Source organism: Barbus barbus (assembly GCF_936440315.1).
Source record: "Barbus barbus genome assembly, chromosome: 32".
NCBI lineage: Eukaryota > Metazoa > Chordata > Actinopteri > Cypriniformes > Cyprinidae > Barbus > Barbus barbus.
In genome coordinates, this window is record NC_136760.1 from 5,663,269 (window position 1) to 5,685,821 (window position 22,553).

General features: G+C 42.5%; 1 protein-coding gene across 2 annotated transcripts in view; it reads right to left on the minus strand.

Moving 5' to 3' along the window:
- LOC306852647 (carbonic anhydrase-related protein 10-like) overlaps nt 1-22,553 on the minus strand; it is a 196,152-nt gene that overhangs the window by 159,688 nt on the left and 13,911 nt on the right. For both annotated transcript variants that reach the window (XM_079389647.1, XM_079389648.1), the window contains exon 3: nt 11,875-11,949. In XM_079389647.1, coding sequence (XP_079245773.1) covers nt 11,875-11,949 — 75 coding nt within the window. The remainder of the gene's footprint in view (nt 1-11,874; nt 11,950-22,553) is intronic.

The following is a 22,553-nucleotide window of genomic DNA, read 5'->3' on the forward strand; positions in this document are numbered from 1 at the left end:
AGGATTTTGTTGTCGGGTCTCTTGCACCCAGAGATTAAGGCGGCAGCATAATGCGTTTTCTCTACAGTTCACTCGCAAACAAAAGGCAAGGAATATGCTTGTGTGTTTTCTTTAATTACTATACTGTGTACTGTTTGATGACCGGGTGAATGGTTATCTTGGATCATGAAGTCGTGAAGACCAAGATGAGGAGATGTTAACAGAACACAGACGTCAAATTTTTTTGACCAAAATATGTCTCCTCCTGGTCACCATAATATTCTTAACTTTTTCAAATTCAAATGTTGGTCAAATTTAGTTGAAGTAACGACATCATGCCGTGGCTAGCGATATGAATTTGTCTTCTTATGTTGAGGGAACTACATTTCCCTTCCAGGAACTTCGAGCTGCGTCCGAAGACGCTATGGGGAACGCCATCAGCGTTACCACGCTCTGAATATCCTGTGCAATCAGTCCAATGGAAGGGCGAGGCCAGAGATGCTCACAAGTCTCTGAGCGAGAGTCCAAGTCAAGTCTCAAGTCTTTGAGCTAGAGTCCAAGTCAAGTCTCAAGTCTCTGAGCTAGAGTCCAAGTCAAGTCTCAAGTCTCTGAGCTAGAGTCCAAGTCAAGTCTCAAGTCTCTTTATTATATTAAGTCTCTGGTTATAATAAGTGTTGCATCACGTACAGCGACCCATCCAACACTGCATAGCTATAAGGAATTCAAAGCATGTAAAATGTTATTATGACTCCTTTATCTATTAGCATACAGTATCAGCTTTGATTTTGGTATATAATCAGTGTAAACAGGCTATTGCAACATGACAAAAACACCAAGCTTGCTTTACTTTTAAGTTAATATTATCTGTATTTTGCCTTGTAGCATGAACACACAGTACAGTACAGACCAAAAATTAAGAAAGATTTAATATGGTCAAACATCACATTGTAGCTAAATGCAAAACACTATTGCAACAAACCAAACGATGTGAAATATATGAAGAGTTCAGATGCAAAAGCCATCTAAAATATTCTTTAGAATGATCATTTTTATCAAGCTTGTATATTTGTTCAATAATTTCACTTAAATGGCAATGAAAATGCAACCAATCATAGTTTATAAACTACTGTAAGTCAACACATCCCAAACTCTCAAACCAGTTTAATGTTACATGATCAACAATAATCCTGTAACCTGTTTGCAGACAACGTTAATTAACGTGATGGAAGCCAGCGGCACGTAAATGATTACGTTAATCGACCACCACAAGTTTGGCAATTAACCCTTGTATGGTGGTCCGTTTTCATTTTTTATCAAGAGAAAAATTATACGATTAATTATTTTTTCAAACTCAGACTCATTGGCCTTGGCTAATTTTCTGTGAAGAATATATATCTGAACACATTTTCAATGACCACACTGGTCACACACACTCTCTCACACGCAAGCACTCAAGCACACACACAAACACACACACACACACACACACACTTGGATATGTGGTTTACGGGACTCTCCATAGGCGTAATGGTTTTACTAATGTACCAACTGTATAATCTATCCTTAAATCCAAAGCTAACGATGAATGGCACAGCAGTCGACATGTTTGTTCGTTGTCCTCTAATGTATGGCGGCCGCGCCTAAAATAAAAAAAATAAAAAAGTGTGGCGCATCAGATACATAGTACGTCACGTGTTACATGGGCAGGTTATAGGTAACGGAGGGAGGGGAATAACAGCGAGCTCATCAGTTGTTTCCTAAAAATAAACATTGTTCACGAGTCCCGCAGCTCGAGTCCGAGTCGAGTCTGAAGTCACTGTGTGTGCGACTTAAGTCGCACTCGAGTCCGAGTCTCAAACTCGAGTCCCCATCACTGGGCGAGGCGTCACGGGCGGGGTGACGTCACGACCAGGAAGTATAGAAGCACGTGCGGCGGAGCCGGCGTCAGCTTTTTGTCATTCAGCAAGCGCTCTGTGTGTTGTCAGTCCTTTCTGTTTTGTGAGTCTTATTTAGTGTTGTTTGTCCTTAGAATAGTGACATGCCTAAAGCCAAGACCAAGACGGGGCGATTTTGGATAGCGTTTCAGAGCGTATGTTAGTCCCTGCCCGCGTTTCATTACGAGTGGGGACACACACGATCTGTGCGTGGTCTGCCTGGGTGCGGAGCATGCGGCAGCGGCTCTCGAGGGAGCCGATTGCCTGCATTGTGAGCGGCTCTCGCTGCGCACACTCCGCTCCAGAAGGGCTCTCTTTGAGGAGGGAGCCTTTGGTGAGCACCCCACGCGGCGCTGGTCCCGCTTTTGCCGAGGCAGAGCGGCGGCTGCACTCGTGGGGCTCACAGGCTGATCTGGCTGGCGAGAGTGAGACGGGCATGTCCCTATCTCCTCCCGTATCCGCCAGATCTGGTGTCCCGTCTCTCGGGGAAGCGGTTCCTTCCTTCCGAGATGAGGACTCAGTGCTTCGTCTCTCTTCCTCCGAGGAGGTTGACGAGGTTTCGCCGCCTCTCTCGCCCCAGTATGAGGAGCTCTTAGAGGTGGTTACTCGGTCTGTGGCCAAGCTCGACATCAGCTGGCCCCTCGAGAAGATACCTGTGCCGCATTCGAGAAATCTTCTTGACGAGCGCCTTCTACGCTCGCGGCCGCCACCTCGTCGCAGGAGCCTTCCGTTTTTCCCCGATCTCCACACCGAGGTGTCGAGAGCGTGGGTTAAACCCTATTCGTCCCGCCCATTCATCCCCACACCGATTACTACGGTAATGTGTGGGAATTGGATGTGCGCGGGTACACGGCGATGCCCCGAATCGAACAGACGCTTGCGAGCTATCTGTCCCCTTCGGCGGCATCGTCTCTGAAGGCTCCTACTCTGCCCACTAGACCTCTGCGCACCACCTCATCTCTAGTGGGCAGGGGGTATGCGGCAGCTGGTCAGGCCGGTGCGTGTCTGCACACTATGGTGGTGTTGCAGGCGTACAAGGCTGAGCTGCTGAAGGAGTTAGATGAGGGCGGGAATGTTACAGCTTATGACATCTCTGAACTCAGGAGGACCGCTGATCTTGCCCTCCGTGCCACCAAGTAGTCGGCCCGTGCTATCTGCCGCTCCATGGCAGCTATGGTGGCGGCGGAGAGGCATTTATTGCTGACCCTGTCAGACATTAAGGAAAAAGACAGGGTCTGACTTCTGGACGCCCCGCTTCAGCCTTCTGGCCTATTCGGCGACGCAGTCAGCGCTGTCGTCGACAGGTTTCAGGAGGCTTGTAAGCAAGTGGAGGCGTTCCGGCGGTTCCTCCCCCGCCGCTCTCTAACTCTGGGGGCTGCTGGGCGGGAGCAGCCTCCTCCGCATACCTTCTCCTCACACAGGGCTGCACAGAAGCAGAGCGTCGCCTCTCGTGCTCCCCCACGGCGGAGCCGAGAGCGGCGGCGCTCTGCATCGAGGGCTGCTCGGTCGAAGACAGACCTGAGGGATGTCTTGGCGGCCAAGAGGTCCTCGGCGGAGAAGTCCTGACGGGCGAGCCCCAGGACTACGGGGGGCGACCCCTACTGGGGTGGAGCGGCTTACACCGCGGTACATGGTGACCGGCTCCACTCGGTGCCCTCCGGAGACCTGTCTACCAACCCTGCCGTTGTTCCAGGGCGCAGCGGGTCCCAGCGAGTGTTTCCCTCAGGTTTTTCCGCCTGTGATTTCAGCGGGCCTGAGGCACTCGCCTCAGCCGCCAGATCATGCGTCTCCTTCCGGTGCGCCGCATCGAGGCAGCGGTCTGGCCGTTTCTCTGACACCAGAGGTCAGTTTCGAGAGACTGATTCCCTTAGTAGATCGTTTGGCAGCCTGGCAGCAACTGCCGAATGTGTCTCCTTGGGTCCTGCAAACCATAGCGAATGGATATCGCATTCAGTTCGACGGGTCATCCCCGCCACTCAACGGGGTTGTTGTGACTGCGGTCCGCCCCGAGCAGGCTCTGGTACTGGAACAGGAAGTCGAGACTTTGCTGAGGAAGGAAGCCATCGAGTTGGTTCCTCTTCACGAAGTTCACACCGGCTTCTACAGCCGGTACTTCATTGTTCCAAAGAAGGATGGGGGGCTGAGGCCCATACTGGACTTGTGTCTGTTGAACCGCTCAGCCAGAAAGCTGAAGTTCAAAATGCTCACTGTCAAACAGGTCGTGTCGCAAATCAGGTCCGAGGACTGGTTTGTCACGATAGACCTCAAAGACACCTATTTCCATGTCTCCATCCTTCCTTCTCACAGGAAGTTCCTGAGGTTCGCTTTCGGGGGCAAAGCGTACCAGTATCGGGTTCTTCCCTTCGGCCTAGCACTCTCACCCCGCACTTTCACCAAGTGTGTGGATGCGGCACTGGTCCTGTTGCGACTGCAGGGCATCCGCATACTCAATTATATCGACGATTGGTTGATCCTCGCTCAGAGCGGCTGGCGATTCGGCATCGAGATGTCGTTCTCGCCCACATGAAAGACTTGGGGTTAAGACTAAACGCCAGGAAAAGTGCGCTTTCTCCAGCTCAGAGAACAACTTATCTAGGCGTGGTGTGGGATTCGACCACGATGCAGGCGCGGTTGTCCCCTGCTCGGATCGAGTCGATCCTCACGGCAGTCGAGAGAGTGCGAGAGGGCCATCCATTCACTGTCAAGCAGTTTCAGAGGCTGCTTGGGCTTATGGCAGCTGCGTCCAACGTGATTCCGTACGGCCTGCTGTACATGAGAGTGGTGGCTCAAGACCAAGGGGTCTCCCTGAGGGGAAACTCGCTCCGCGCTGTCAAAGTGTCACGCCGTTGTGTCCGTGCCTTAGACATGTGGAGGGATCCTTGGTTCTTGTCCCAGGGCCCAGTGCTGGGAGCTCCTGGTCGCTGCGTTTCGCTTGTGACGGACGCCTCCCTCACCGGTTGGGGTGCGGTCATGAGTGGCCACCCTGCCCGCGGTCTGTGGAGTGGTCGACACTTGACGTGGCATATCAACCAGCTAGAGAGCCTAGCTGTGTTCCGTGCGCTCAAGCACTTCCTCCCGGACCTGAGAGATCACCACGTGCTGCTCCGCACCAACAGCACGGCAGTGGTCTCTTACATCAACCACCAAGGAGGTCTGCGGTCGCGCCCCTTGTACAAGCTGGCACACCAGATCCTTGTGTGGTCCCAGGGCAAGCTCCTATCACTGAGAGCTGTGCACATTCCTGGGTATCTCAATGTGGGAGCAGACATCCTGTCGAGACAGGGGCTGAGGCCCGGGGAATGGATGCATCCCCCCGAGGTGGTGAAGCAGATCTGGAAGGTTTTTGGCCAGGCACAGGTGGACCTGTTTGCGACTCGAGAGTCGGCACAATGTCCCCTCTAGTTCTCTCTAGCTCCTCCAGCGCCTCTGGGACTGGATGCCATGGTACAGACCTGGCCGAGGCTTCGTCTGTACACCTTCCACCCGATTGCTCTGCTCCCGGGAGTTCTGGCGAGAGTGCGCCGGGACGAGGTCAGCCTACTGTTAGTAGCGCCGTTCTGGCCGGGCCGAGTATGGTTCTCGGACCTGATTTCTCTCCTCGACGGCACTCCGTGGGAAGGGCCTGTCAGGAGGGATCTCCTCTCACAGGCCAGGGGCGCCATTGTGCACCCCCGCCCGGAGATGTGGAAACTGTGGGTATGGCCCCTGAGGGGGCGCAACTCATAGCTTCCGGTCTGTCAACCGAGGTTGTCGAGACCATCCTCCAATCCAGAGCTCCCTCCACGAGGAAACTGTACGCCTTGAAGTGGAGGCTCTTCACTTCTTGGTGCGGGGACCACCAGCTCGACCCAGTCAACTGCCCGATTCGCGCAGTTCTGGAGTTCCTGCAGGCCCGCTTCTCCGCAGGGTTAACCCACTCCACGATCAAGGTCTACGTGGCAGCTATTTCATCATACCACACCCTTATCGGTGGCCAGTCAGTGGGTAGACACCCCCTAGTTACACATTTCCTCCGCGGTGCGCTGAGGCTGAGGCCGCCGGTACGCTCCCACATCCCCACGTGGGACCTGGCTGTGGTCCTGGAGGCTCTGTGCAAGGCACCCTTTGAGCCCATCGAGGAGATAACTGATAGACTCCTCACCATCAAGACCGTCTTCTTGCTGGCCATCACTTCTCTGAGGAGAGTGGGTGACCTTCAGGCCCTGTCTACGGCCTCTATCGACTTTGCGCCCGGCATGGTGAAAGTATTCCTCTACCCTCGTGTGGGGTATGTACCTAAGGTTCCGACGGTCGTACCACAGCCGGTCGTACTCCAGGCCTTCTGTCCTCCTCCTTTCAGGGAGCCTGATCAGGAGAAGCACAATTGTATGTGTCCAGTGCGAGCACTGGGCACGTACATCCACAGAGCTGCCCTGTGGAGGAAGTCGGACCAGTTGCTCATGTGCTTTGGTCCGCCTAAGTGGGGTCTTCCTGCTACGAAGCCCACTCTTAGTAGGTGGATAGTGGATGCCATCAATCTGGCGTACGAGGTCTCTGAGCTTCCCCCGCTGTTGGGAATCAGAGCACACTCGACCCGAGGTGTGGCGGCCTCCAAGGCCTTCTTGGCAGGTGTCCCGGTTCAGGACATCTGCAACGCTGCTGGGTGGTCCACGCCCCTGACATTTGCTAGGTTCTATAACCTTGACATCCGAGCCTCTCCACGCTCCTCCGTTCTTTCGTCCTGACACCAGGCAGGGACTTGTCAGTCTGGCGGCGTTGGTATATCGTTCCCCATAGCGTCTTCGGACGCAGCTCGAAGTTCCTGGAAGGGAACGTCTCAGGTTACGTATGTAACCATGGTTCCCTGAAGGGAACTAGAGCTGCGTCTCGTGGCCATACTTCCGGCATCCCTGCCAGCGCTTGCTTCATGACTGGAAGCTGACTCCGGCTCCGCCGCACGTGCTTATATACTTCCTGGTCGTGACGTCACCCCGCCCATGACCCAGCATTCCATTTTTATTTTGGTTATATGAGAGTCACATTAAACTGTTTTGTACTGTATTAAGATTTCTTAAGTGGTTTTGAATGGTTTTGGGGACTCTATTTTGTCTTCCAAAACAGTTAGTAGGGATGGGCGATATATCGCATCTGGTTGCATGCGCATCTCGTCAGTAAAGCCGGTTCCTTGATTAACGCTAAATCTCCATCACCTGTTTTCAAATGGAGCGGCATTTAATACACGGAGCCGTAGTTCACTGACAAGCTACGCAATATCGCTTTCATTATTGCAGATATATCGCCTTCGACAATGAACGCAAATTGCGTAGCTTGACAGTGAACTACGGCTCCGTGTATTAAATGCCGCTCCATTTGAAAACAGGTGATGGAGATTTAGTGCTAATCGAGGAACCGGCTTTACTGATGAGACGCGCATGCATATCGCATGCGATATATCGCCCATCCCTAACAGTTAGCATGATTGGTTTTGGATTTACAGTGACACCTGCTGGTATGGATGACAAAAAGATTTTCTTATTTATGCTACTGTACCCTATTCACAGACATATTTTTGTCACATGATTAATCTATTCTACAATGCCTATTCCAATAGTAGACCAAGACAAAGCAAGCAGTATATTTAGCTGATGATGTGATGATTACTTGCCTACATCTGTTACACAGAGATTCTTCAGTAATTCACATAGAAAGATGCTTAGCATGACTTCCTCCATCTGCACCCACTATTTTTCTAGCAATTTGTTTTGGCTGCCTTGAAAGTTGTGACAATTGCAGATTTGACACAAGCCATGTGCATGATATGTGATGCAAGAGAGGGTTCATAAGCACTGTGAGATGCACAAAATCATTTATGACACTACGCATGGAACTTATTGCTGCATAAAAAAAAAGTCACGTCGTCTAATAAATTTCAAAGCACGTGAACAAAATTTAAATAGTTTTCAGTGCAGTTCAATGTATTTCTAGTAGCTACACATTCTCGGTTTTAGACCCAGCTCAACTAGAGCTTCAAAGGCCATTTTTCTCTGTCCTTAATTACTTTTCGACCAGTGGCTGTCAATCCGTAAACCGCTTGTAAGTGCTTGACATGCAGGATCTACCTGCCTATTAGCATCCTTCATTGATTTTGTGTAGCTTAACCACAGCTTAAATGAAAGCTTTTGGTGACTCTCCAACATTACATATAGAGATAGATAGATGTGTGATATATGACTGTACAAACAGCGCTTTTACATGCTTACTGTCAGTGAAAAGTCAAAGGTCAACAATAAATCAGTGAAAGCTTCTTTACGTGGCGCACCATGTAAATATAAATGTCGCAATGTTCTGATTTTTTTTGTTTATACTTAAACTTGTACAGTACGTAAGATACATTCACTGAAAACTAAATATTTTATATAATTTTGCTTCACAACTAAATTGATCTTGTTTCAAGTAAGAATATTTCAAGGCCAATAACTGACAAAAAAAATGGTATTTTTTTGCAAAAGTAAACCATTTGCACTATTTTATCTAAATATTATATATATAAAATAAAATATACAATATATTGTAAAAATGTTTTCATTTGGTGGCACAGTCACATGATCCGATTTGATGCTCAGGTAACATTTATCATTATTATCTAATGTTGAAAAAATGTTGTGCTACATTTTTTTTCCTGTATTCTTTGATGAATAGAAAGATCAAAAGAACAGCATTGATTTGAAACAAATCTTTTGAAACGTTCTAAATGCCTTGCCAAACGCTAAACGAGTCCTTGCCAAATATAATTAACAATTTTTGTCAAAAATATGCTTCTGCTGCTACTACTACTACTGCATCTAATAATAATACAATCTAAAACATTTTTTTTTTAAATGTGCCATAGATATACTAGTACAGCCTATAACATGATGCCGCCCACTTCTACTCTGAACTGGATATGGCTGTATGACTAAATCACTAGAATTTCTTATTTTCTCTGTCTTTTACAACAAAATCAGCTGCAGTGTGCAATATCAAAGCCATGCTTAGAACACTGGTGAGAGTTGACCGTGCTGTAGCTCATCAGCCACCAGCGGTCAGGGGTACCATCCATTCCACTGCCCCACAGGCACACTCAGATCACACTGATGCAACATACTGTACAGCTTCTCAGAAACACGAATGCTGGGGCTAATAGATAACAGGCACTTTAGTGTTCCGGGAACAGAGTATTAAACAATCATCAAAATACAGCTGCCGCTTCTCTAACACGAAGTCCTTCCCACACCTCTGGTGAACAAACAGGAACCAGATTGCCAATCCAACACCCCTCTCAGCAGCTCAAGATGGTGTGCATCTAAGCCCAGCGTGATATTCCACAGGATGTGACTCAGAGACAAAGGTTTAAAACTTTTCTCCAGCTTTCTCTCTTTTAAAATTCTTCTTTTTACCCTCCCTCATAACGTTGAACAGTGTAATTCTCTAAAAAAGGATCAAAGAGCACATAAAACCATAAACATAAATAAGGTACCATAAACTATAAGCTTGGACGTCTGGCTCGCTCATGTTATGTAGGTTAATGACACTTTGCTGACCCTAACAGATCCTCATCACGCCACTATTCCACAAAGAGGTTTATAGTTTAGAGAGAGAGAGAGAGAGAGAGAGAGAGAGAGAGAGAGAGAGAGAGAGAGAGACACAGACAGAAAGAGCAATTGGTGAAAAATAAATTTCATCTGCAGATAATGGCTCTTATTCACTAATTGTGCGTATGGATGTAAATGCATAATTCATAAATACATAATTTCTATTCCACATAAATGCTGTTCTTTTGTACGGTCTATTTGAAAAAAAATAAAAATAATAATCTTAATATTTTCAGAAACAAAATCATGCATATGCACCTGCATCGAGTGGAAAATGTTTTCTCTGCACATAATTCAACTTGAGCACAATTAGTAAAATAAGACCCAGTTTCTTTGAAATTTGTAGAAATGTGACAATAATAATAAATGTGGAAAACATTCATTGATTTTTAAATCAGTATTTTATCTGATTCAAATCTCTATGGCACAAATTGATTGCTTCAAAGTATCAAACTATGTGCAATTACACAGAATAGATAGAAAGAAACAACAACCCTCTGAAGAGCAGGAGAAAGACCATCCTCACATCCCTATAACTCAAGTCAGAACATCTTCATTAGCAGAGCTATTTACAATGCAATCTGACATGCTCAAGCATCAGAAATTACTTGGACAGATTCTTGAGTTTGTAAACCTTTCTGAAGAATCCTTAATCTGAACATATGTAAAATACAACCAAAGCCAGAGGAATCCTTTGTGCATTTCAACCTGTTTGGAATTTCAATTTCTTCTGTTAACTCATCCTCTGTGTTTCAAGAGTTCTAATCATGCATCATGCTGTAAGAACAAGTAGCAGCGTGATCAAACACTCATTTTTAATGTCATGTTGTATCCATGCAGCTTTACTTCCAGGTAAACAAAGGGAATAATCGATCTCCAACAATCTCTACAAGAACTAATGAATCAATGTCAGAATCTATCTAGTGATTTGGTTCATGCCTGTGGTTTCTGTAAATGAACAAATGAAAAAAAAAAAAAAAAAAAAACATTCACAGATTCCAAAACTTGTAACACTTTTGAAATTAAAAGGAATGTTTACCCAAAAATGAAATTAGCTTTAAATTGACAAACCCTTTGGCCATCCAATGTGTAGATAAATTAGCTTCTTCATAATCCATAATAACACTTCCTCCAGTGAAAAGAAAATCCATCCCCTATTGTCCTCTCACTTCCAAGATCTTTAGAACCGTTTTGGATGCTATAAGTGGTGCTTGATCAATGCATATTTCGCTCCTGATTGATACAAGATGTCTTTTTCAATCGAGAAAGCATGGATAGAGGATTCATATTTTAGTCAGAAGTAACAGTTTGAAGTTAAAAATATCAAATGGTCGGTGCCGACAGCCTTGTGGGTAGTGCGCATATAGTGCATATAATGGTGTTGTGTTTTGGCCATTCCAAGTTCAAATCCCAGCTTGTGGACCTTTCCTTATCCCACCCCTCTCTCTCTCTCCCACTTCGCTTCCCGTCTACTCTACACTGTCCTATCATAGTAAAAGCAAAATGCCAAAAATAATAAATCCTGTCATTAATTACTCTTATCAGTCCATACCCATAAGAGCTTAGTTCAGCTTCGGAACGCAAATTAAGATACTTTTTATGAAATTTGAGAGCTTTCTGACCCTGCATAGACAGCAACACAACTACCACATTCAAGGCCCAGAAAGGAAGTAAGGACATTGTTAAAATAGTCCATGTGACATCAGCGGTTCAACCATAATGTTATGAAGCTACAAGAATACTTTTTGTGCGCAAACAAAACACAAATAATTACTTTATTTAACAATTCCTCTGCTAGAAAACAAAGTGTAGGAGTGTATTTTTTCATCAGTAGTATTATTTGTGATTTTAATTTTGTGAACGGGAGTTCCTCTTTTGCCATGATATAAACTGGGCTTCGGATGCTTTCACTTTTAAATTCGCAATCTTGTTATCACGTTTAACAAGAAAAGATAATTGTCTGTTTTGCTTACATCTAGATACCTTTCACTTTTTAAGACTGAAACAAAAGATGGATTTATTGGCATTCTTAATTAAAAAGCCAAATCTTCTGTCCGCCATCGTTTCCTCAATATTCACGTCATTTTTGCAGCATACACCTTCGCACTCGTGCTGATAGTATAAACTAGGCTCTACACCTGGTGAACTTGGGGCAAACTATTCCTTAAAATAAAATGCTTATTTAATGACACATATTTAATATGACCCAAATGATTGGCTAAATGTGATTTTACGTCACAAAGCAATAACGGTTCTCTAATTAGAACTAATGTGGAATACACGTGCTTAACATGAGCATATAGGGAATGCTACTCGTGAACACTGATAAAAAGCTGTTGTAAAATGATTACCTGGAACAAAGCTCCCCTGAACAACTTCTTTGTAAGCCCACCATCCCTCGTGAATTTTGGGTGGATTTGGCTGAGCTGAGAGGAAAGAAGAGGAAAATTGGAGTGATTAGCATTAATTATAGAACAAACATTTTTATTGAATGACCATTCACTGTTTTCTCTGTCATTCTCCATTCAAAAATAATTTCTGGCAAACAGCCCTGCAAGAGAAGCACAAAACAAACAAAACTGGAATTAAAAGCCTCCACTTCTGTTCCTCAAACATTAGAATGGAGATGCATTTTGTGTGAACCCGACAAGAGAGCCAATTGAACCAGGGCTGTAGTTTATAATTGAAGTGACCAAGTAAAGATCCTGCTGCTAAAGGAGGTCACGGCCTGAAATTACAAAGCAAGAATTTAGGATATTGCATTTTTACACCTAAACTTTCTCATCCTCCCTGCCACTGGAAAACATGACTTTGAGGCCAGATGTGGCAAGGCTGCCTTTAATGGAACTGGAAGAGGTTTAATCCTTCCATCAAGGACAAGAACTAATGCAGGAGAGTGGTTCAATTTAACAAAAAGAGGAGGTGGCAGGAGAGGTGAAAATGCTTCCTCCTCTTAGAGGCTCTACTGGAAAAGTCAAACACCACAGTGCAGCTAACGATTTCACTGAGTACTATCTGAACATAATGCAGTTGAAATCCTATAACTGAAGTTGACCACAATGCTAAAGCTGCTTGATTAAAGATCCCTATGAGTGAGGACAACTTCTGGATTGTTGATAGACTTGTCATACTGTACTAATAATTCTGAATAGTGATTTTGAACTGCTTTGGGGCTAGTTCTCAAATTTGTCTTCCAAAACATAATATATACAGTGGGGCAAATAAGTATTTGATACACTGCCAATTTTTCAAGTTTTCCCACTTACAAAGAATGGAGAGATCTGTAATTTTCATCGTAGGTACACCTCAACTGTGAGAGACAGAATATTTTTTAAAAATCCAGAAAATCACATTGTATGATTTTTGAATAATTAATTTCCATTTTATTGCATGAAATAAGTATTTGATACAGTAGAAAATTAGAACTTAATATTTGGTACAGAAACCTTTGTTTACAATTACGGAGGTCAGACGTTTCCTGTAGTTCTTGACCAGGATTGCACACACTGCAGCAGGGATTTTGGCCCACTCCTCCATACAGGTCTTCTCCAGATCTTTCAGGTTTTGGGGCTGTCGCTGGGCAACACGGAGTTTCAGCTCGCTCCATAGATTTTCTATTGGGTTCAGGTCTGTAGACTGGCTAGGCCACTCCATGACCTTGAAATGCTTCTTACGGAGCCACTCCTTAGTTGCCCTTGCTGTGTGTTTGGGGTCATTGTCATGCTGGAAGACCCAGCCCCGACCCATCTTCAATGCTCTTACTGAGGGAAGGAGGTTGTTGCCCAAAATTTCGCGATACATGGCCCCATCCATCCTTCCCTCAATACGGTGCAGTCGTCCTGTCCCCTTTGCAGAAAAGCACCCCCAAAGCATGATGTTTCCACCCCCATGCTTCACGGTTGGGATGGTGTACTTGGGATTGTACTCATACTTCTTCCTCCAAACACGGCGAGTGGCGTTTATACCAAAAAGTTGTGTTTTGGTCTCATCTGACCACACAACCTTCTCCCATGCCTCCTCTGGATCATCCAGATGGTCTTTGGCAAACTTCAGACGGGCCTGGACATGTGCTGGCTTGAGCAGGGGAACTTTGTGCGCGCTGCAGGATTTGAATTCATGACGGTGTAGTGTGTTATTAATGGTAACCGTTAAGACTGTGGTCGCAGCTCTCTTCAGGTCATTGACCAGGTCCTCCTGTGTAGTTCTAGGCTGATCCCTCACCTTTTTCAGGATCATTGATACTCCACGAGGTGAGATCTTGCATGGAGCCCCAGTCCGAGGGAGATTGACAGTCATCTTGAATTTACAGATGTGAACTACAGATGTGAAAGCACCCTTAGACAGCTCTTTGGTCTTGCACATAGTGGAGAGTTTGGAGTCTGATTGATTGAGTGTGTGAACAGGTCTTTTATACAGGTAACGAGTAGAGGATAGGAGGGCTTCTTATAGACAAACTAACAGGTCTGTGAGAGCCAGAATTCTTGCTGGTTGATAGGTGATCAAATACTTATTTCATGCAATAAAATGGAAGTTATTTAAAAATCATACAATGTGATTTTCTGGATTTGTTTTTATATTCTGTCTCTCAGTTGAGGTGTACCCAAGATGAAAATTACAGATCTCTCCATTCTTTGTAAGTGGGAAAACTTAAAATCAGCAGTGTATCAAATACGTATTTGCCCCACTGTACATAATGGTATTGGATTTACAGTGATCCTACTGGAGTGGATCCAGCATCATACAAGTCAAATTCTGAATTTTTCACTCATTTTGTATTGCTTAGCGAAAACAAACAAACAAATAAAACTGTAAAAGTATATTTTATATGTTTTGCAGACATTAAAGGGATAGTTCACCTAAAAATTTCTGTCATCATTTACTTAACCTTTCTTTCTTCTGCTATACACAAAAGATCATATTTTGCAGAATTTTGCTTTTTTTTTTTCACAAATACACTGACTTTAAAATAGGGTTCAAGTACAGTTAAAGGATTCCAGTTTTACACCCTGCAAATAGTACATTAAACAATGTATGATCATTACAGTAATAACTGTTTGGATGTGTCAAGGCCTACAAAACTGTGAAAACAACAATTTTATCTCTCATCACCAACTGATGAACATCACAAATCTTTCTCCCTCTCCTAGTCTCAGGTATCCTGTCAAGATATATCTTCAAGCAAAAGTTAGTATGGAGTGAGAGGCAATAACAATTCATCAGCCATGTTCTCCCGAGGGACACTTGCGTAATAATACAGGAGAGCTTTAGTGGAAGCTCCAGGACAAGCATCACACACTGCATCACACCATCTCTCTCCCTCTCAGTTGGGAAAACAAAAGCTCCCAACCCTGCAGCTCAAAGCTGCCGTCATTAGCAGGAGAAAGACAGGATAGGAAAACATAACGCCAATTGATCATTTCTGAAAGCATAAGACTCAAGTACTCCAGACTTCATGCGACAAAAGGTTTCCATAGAACATCCAAATGTAATGTTTTTATGCCTATTGTGATTAAAATGAGAGTTCTGATGGCTTTTATGTAAGTGTGTATACAGATGTAAGCTTACAGGGACCAAAGGAACTGTTGTGATTGTATGTAATTCATTGCACTCAGATCCTATGTGTGACCCAGTTGAATGTGCAGGGCTGCATGAAAATGAGACATCACATATTTCATTATGACAGCAGTTTGAGCAAAGCAGCTAAGTTCTATTCCATTTCCCACACAGCTTGGCGATGCCCCAATAACATATTTACTGGCTTCAGCAGAAAGAAATGCTTCAAATCTATATAGTGAAAATTAAGTCGGAGGTCATAGACATCTAAAGCTGTTAATTTCACAAGGTTCTGTCCGAAAGACTTCAAGTAATTGGCAGCATACTGGAGGTCCACAGTCAGGATGTGTGTGGCGACATCTGCATCGCTTTGCTTCCTGTCAAAACTAATCAAAGGGAGCGAAAATAATTACTAAATGGACAATGGCCCCACGTTCGATGCAAGACGATACATAATAGGCAGATTAAATCTAAACTGCCTCTAAGGGACGGTATCAACTAAGATCCAACAGTGTTTACAGTTTACGCTTTAATAATGGCATTCAAATGATTGGCTTAATAATATAATTCAAATGATTGAATGCTGCTGGCATTGCCTTTACAGCATTTTACAAATGGTGCCGCTTCCCAGCAGCTGACTTGCTCATGCATTATTCAAAGTTGGGTAATCAAATGAATAGATGAGGGCTGTTGCAACACAGAGGTAATAAACCTATTGAATGTCTGCAGAGTTAGTGTCAATAGATCAAAAAGTAATTAACACTAATTTTCTGATCCATGTTCCCAATGGAGGGACCCCCCTGCTTGGTAAAGGATTTTCAAAGAGGCACTTCACAACAGCTAAACATAAGAGGCAAATTTGTCTACATTTGTCACTACTAGAGATTAGAGATGTGCGTGAGTAATTAGGTAGGCGAGTACTCATACTGTAGTTCACTAACATGGTTCAAACAGATGGGTTTTTCTTTACGTTTGGCGGTTACACTTTATTTTGATAGTCCAGATAGTCTTTAGACATTCTACTAACCAGTGTTGGGTAAGTTACTTTCAAAAAGTAATTAATTACAGTTACTAATTACTTCATCAATATTGTATTTAAATTACTTTACTAATTACTCTATCTGAAAAGTAACTTAGTTACTCAATAAGTAACTTAATTATTCAAATCACTAATTAGGCTACATCTTAAAATCCCTATAAACCTTAATATAAATTAAACTCTATATTCTTTCAATTCGAGTCAAACATAGAATAGTTTAGCCTTTTAGCTTTAAAACAACTGTAATACTTAAACATTTTTATGAAAAAAATGTAACCACCTTTGGTTGACAAATAGAAATACTCTGCAAAATATCTGAATAACAAAAAGGCTTAAAAGTTAAACAATACATTTCAGTTTGGCAAGAGGTTCAGGAAAAGCCCAACTAGTAAAATCTGTACAGGTTTATGTCAAAATAACACGTTAACTAATGTAGGAAAGAATAAATTACAGAAATGATCTTCTCTGCTGAATGTCGTCAGATCGCGCTGTTCTTATGAGGCAAATTTCTCATAGCAGGTCTTCTTTCAAAAATGATGAATATTAGATGATTATTTTTTTTTCTTAATATTTTACTTTTTTTTTTTGTATCTAGGTGAGGGCATATGCGCGCAGGTGACTGCATATAATGAGCTCAGACACGGGAAAGACTGTACCTTGCTTTAGTTTCATACGGATTGCATAATCAGAAACATTAGTTTTTTATTTGAATTCGTTCAAGTGTCAAGTAGACACTTCAAGATTTTTAGATTCTATTGATTTTAGTCTTATATGTATCTGAGTCAGAGCTGGCGCCAGGGCACCTCCATCAGAGGGGCATTTGAATTTCTGGGGGGGGGGCACAAATCACGTTTTGTGTGTGTGTGTGTGTATGTGTGTGGTCGGGGGGGGGGGGGGGGGGGGAGCGTGCAATCTGTGATTGCGTGCAGTTTCTGATGCTCGCTAAAGCGTGCAATCGCTTTCTTATGTGCGCTGTTTTACCGGTTTCACTTTCGCTTTCGAAACGATGACGTTCAGCATGAAGGGGAGAGGATGGAAAGTGGGGGGCACGGTAACTCTGCCCGCGAATGCCCCCTCTTGGTGCCGGCCCTGATTTGAGTATTTAAGGTTTCTCTGTGAATCAGGAAAATCTGAAAGTGAACGCACCCGCACGCGGAGGGTTAAAGCCGCTGCATTCAATATCTTTAGACGGTAAATTTAGATTTCAAATTCAATATTGCTTTTAGAACTGTTGAAATTATTTACTGTATGTAACGCAAGTACTTTATAAGTAACTGTAATTAAATTACCTAAAAATGAACAGTAATCCCTTACTTTACTTTTTCAGTGGATAAGTAATTTAATTACAGTAACGCGTTACTTAGTAACGCGTTACACCCAACACTGCTACTAACTAGAAGTAACTTTGTAACTACATGTCAACTAATTCTCATTCATTTGCAACTACATGTCTACTAACTCTCAGAGTAGACTGTTAGGTCAGGTTTAGGGTTAGTAGAATAAGTTGACATATACTTGCAAAGTTTCTCAAAGTCAGTATGTTGTGGACCCATCAAAATAGTGTTACCCATTTGCCTGCTTTAGGCATCAATGAAATGTACTTTCGCATTGAATCTCTTTCCTAGATCTCAAAGTCCACATTAATCTGGATAAATATAAAAAATATGCATCTTTTCAATGCGAAAGTACATCAATTTGCAAACTAAGATATTCGTAAATTACACGTTTAGTAATGCGACAATATATATATATATATATATGGTTTTAGCAGCATTGTTGTGCCTGCTATTCACTTTAATAATGTTGCTAAAGACATATTACTTTGTACAATCTTCATATTACATTCTGCAAAGATTGTATTGATCACATGATAGATGCTTTTAAGACCATACACTGAATGTTCATTTTGAGTGCTACCTGGATGAACAAGTGAATAGTGGAGTATTTTGTTAATAAGATGATCATGTCAGAAGAAATTTCAGTGAGCATTTATGACGTTTTAAGCTTGCACAGAAAAGTGATTTAAGCGTTTTCAGAAATGTCAGTGCGGATGAGCAACCTTTGGAAAACCAAAATGCCATTTTCAAATAGCCTACAGTATCTCACAGAAGTGAGTACACCCCTCGCATTTTTGTAAATATTTTATTATATCTTTTCATGTGACAACACTGAAGAAATGACACTTTGCTACAATGTAAAGTAGTGACTGTACAGCTTGTATAACAGTGTGAATTTGCTGTCCCCTCAAAATAACTCAACACACAGTCATTAATGTCTAAACCGCTGGCCACAAAGGTGAGTACACCCCTAAGTGAAAATGTCCAAATTGGGCCTAAAGTGTCAATATTCTGTGTGGCCACATTATTTTCCTGTACCGCCATAACCCACTTGGGCATGGAGTTCACCAGAGCTTCACAGGTTGCCACTGGAGTCCTCTTCCACTCCTCCATGACGACATCACGAGCTGGTGGATGTTAGAGAACCCACAGATGCTCAATAGGGTTTAGGTCTAGAGACATGCTTGGCCAGTCCATCACCTTTACCCTCAGCTTCTTTAGCAAGGCAGTGGTCGTCTTGGAGGCGTGTTTGGGGTCGTTATCATGTTGGAATACTGCCCTGCGGCCCAGTCTCCGAAGGGAGGGGATCATGCTCTGCTTCAGTATGTCACAGTACATGTTGGTATTCATGGTTCCCTCAATGAACTGTAGCTCCCCAGCGCTGGCAGCTATCATGCAGCCCCAGCCCATGACACTCCCACCACCATGCTTGACTGTAGGCAAGACATATTTGTCTTTGTACTCCTCACCTTTCTTGTGCATCATCTTTAGAAGAGGCTTCCTTCTGGGACTGAGCACTGACAGGCTGACCCCTTCAACCTCTGCAGCAATGCTGGCAGCACTCATATGTCTCATATGATGCGGAGCACGTGCACTCAACTTCTTTGTTCGACCATGGCGAGGCCTGTTCTGAGTGGAACCTGTCCTGTTAAACCGCTGTATGGTCTTGGCCACTGTGCTGCAGTTCAGTTTCAGGGTTTTGGCAATCTTCTTATAGCCTATGCCATCTTTATGTAGAGCAACAATTCTTTTTTTCAGATCATCAGAGAGTTCTTTGCCAAGAGGTACCATGTTGAACTTCCAGTGACCAATATGAGAAAGTGAGAGCGATAATGCCAAATTTAACACTCCTGCTCCCCATTCACACCTGAGACCTTGTAACACCAACGAGTCACATGACACCAGGGAGAGAAAATGGCTAATTGGGCCCAATTTGGACATTTTCACTTAAGGGTGTACTCACTTTTGTGGCCAGTGGTTTAGACATTAATGGCTGTGTGTGGAGTTATTTTGAGGGGACAGCAAATTCGCACTGTTATACAAGCTGTACACTCACTACATTACATTGTAGCAAAGTGTCATTTCTCCAGTGTTGTCACATGAAAAGATATAATAAAATATTTACAAAAATGTGAGGGGTGTACTCACTTCTGTGAGATACTGTATACAGATTAATAGTGCAAGAGGAGCAATATTTTAATTATTGATATATTTGGTTTCTGCAGAAGTCCTGTATATGACCAAAGGAGGTTACAAGTGCCGAGTATAATAAGTATTGAGCAAATGACCATTCATTTTTTGTGTGTTAGAGTACAGACCAACAAAGATGCTCAAAATGCCAATCCATAGAGATTGGATGAGAAGCAACATTATTCAACCAAATAGTATTTTAGCACCTATTTGGTGTTGGAGAAGTTCTGTTTATGTTAAGATACGAGTGATGCTCATTATTATTAGCATCTATCTGGCATGAGGGACTCTTTAATGTGTATATTAGAGACCACAGAATCTATAACATTCACACAGCTGCAGAGAGAACTGGACCTGTGGGAGCACATTCAGTTGTGCCCCTGATACACATGAAAATAAGGCACTACCGTTTGAGCGCAAGGTTTGCATTTTTCTTGCCACATTTTATTTCCCTTAGTTACAGCATATTTAGAAACACAACAAGCTGACAGACATTCAAGTTTTAAAATACAGTTTAATACGGACACCATAAGGATGCCCCTGAGTTTAATTTACAGTTGGGTTTTTCACCAGTTTACCCTGCCGTTTAATGTTTCTTGACTAAATTATGCTTTACACAAGAGTATAAAATGGACAACTGTACTGTATTTAAGATGATTATAGGTAACTGTTCTGTTGATCTTTACTCCTTTGTAAGGTTTTTTTTTTTTTTTTGACTATTTCAAGTATTGAAGCTATGCTGTGTAATAATTCACAAATCCATTTTCCAAACTGTATTTTTGCTTTACCTCAAATCACTATGGTAAGCTTATAATAATGGCTTAAAATCCATTAATAAAGAAAAGTCAGGCTACTACTAAAACTTACTTGGCCTTTCAGCAATGCATTTACTTTGCATAGCATCCAATTTCCTGTGCATTGAAAAAAGGTTCACAAAACAGTGTTTATGCTGGTAATAATCTTTAAACCAGTAACAACTTTGGTCTATTAGCCTTACCCGCTAGCCAATTTATAACGGTTTCCACCATTTTAGCAATCGTTATGTCTAATGTCAGCATTGCCAAACTTTTGTAACATTTTAAAACAATTGATTTCAACAACAGTCAAAAAACAGCAGCATATAAGCTACTTACCTGCTCATAAAACATTTTTCAGATTGTGAATTTTGGTTGTGTTCTGAGGTCATTCATGATATTCAAACTGATAAGGGCACAGTAGTGCACCTCAAGCCAGAAGATAAAAAAAATGTATTAACATTTTTTTAGAATGACATGTCATGTGAGGTGGTAAAAGATGCTAAACATGAGTACAATGCTCAAAAGACATCAAGATATTTCGCTAAATATTTCCTTTTGTGTTCAACAGAAGACAGTTATAGCATTTTGCAACATCATGAGGGTGATTAAATTAAGACCATTTTCATTTTTGGGTGAACTATTCCTTTACACAAATACAGCTTTAGACTTTCACGTTTGCTACAGTCCAATTATTGTTCTTATATATATATATATATATATTTTTTTTTTTATTTTTGTTTTTTTTATTATTATTATTTTTTTAACCTGTTAACCTTCGCCCCCCCATTGTGGGCCTCACATGTGAAAATAACCTACCTAAATTAAAATGGTAACAGTTCCTGACAAAGTGTGCTACACAAACAAATTAGGTATCTTTGGAAAGAAGACACTCTGGGCTTTACTATCTTTACTATCTATCCACAGTTGATAATGCTCAAAAAGATCAAAAGTTATAGACACTGACGTGCCTTGAAAAATATATTTCCACACTGAATGTTTTTTATTTCATATACAAATACATGAAATAAGTCCTGGAGCAATCCAGAAAAGTAATGGATTGAAAGCCACATGTCTCATGAATTTATATTTCAAATTTGAAGAAGATACCATGAAAAATGAGATTCCTGCAATATTTTTTCTGAAACTATTTATAGTCCTCCCACCCCCGTTTGAGGAAAAATAACCACCAAATGGATTGCAGAATTATACAAACTATTTTAGTCATTATACATATTCCTGCATAGTTTTTCAACTATAAAATCATAGACAGATTTATTTGAGCACTAAAAAATACAAAAATAATTGAGTAATAAAAAAGGAAAAAAAATAAAAAAATTGCTTTGTATATAGTACGTATACTGAAGTATTCTGATTGCCAGACATGAAGTGATATTGGCAGACATGGTCATACAGTCAGTAATCACACGCTGATGTGCTTCCATTCAGATGATAATCATACAGATGGGCCATATAATCAATAATAGCTGATCAATGAATCACAATGATAGCCGTCATAGAGTCGGTAATAAACACGCTGATGTCCGTCCATACATATGATAATCATGCAGATACGGCCACATTCCCCACACACACACACAAAAAAAAAATGTAGAAGAAAAAAACAACATTTTTTTATGTAAAAAGCAGATCGCTAAGTTACGCCCCGCTCAGATGACAGCTGCGTCACAGCCTGCGTCACGCTTTCAGGAGAGAGCGCCAAATTCAAATAAATTATATTCCGCTTTTCTGAGACTTTTTTTTCCGTGGACGGTCTCATTCTGTTTGTAAAACTGTATGCTACAACACCGTGTTGTTGTTTTTTACCACCAAGACGCTGTTTTTGAGCGTAATTTATTCCATAACGGACGCGAACAATAACTCTCCCGAAGAAATGAAATGTAAACAAAGGAATATTCATCCTTATTATAACGTTATTTTTTCGCTGGACTAAAAGTGCTCACTGGGATGTTGTTCTGTGGACCCTTACCTCTCTAACTAAACTGGGAGTTTGCGGCTCGTTATTACAGTGATAAAGGTACGTACGGCTTTTTTATTCTGCCTGTTTTAATGTGTACTGCTTACACAAATGTAGCAAATACATTCCTTATAAGCTT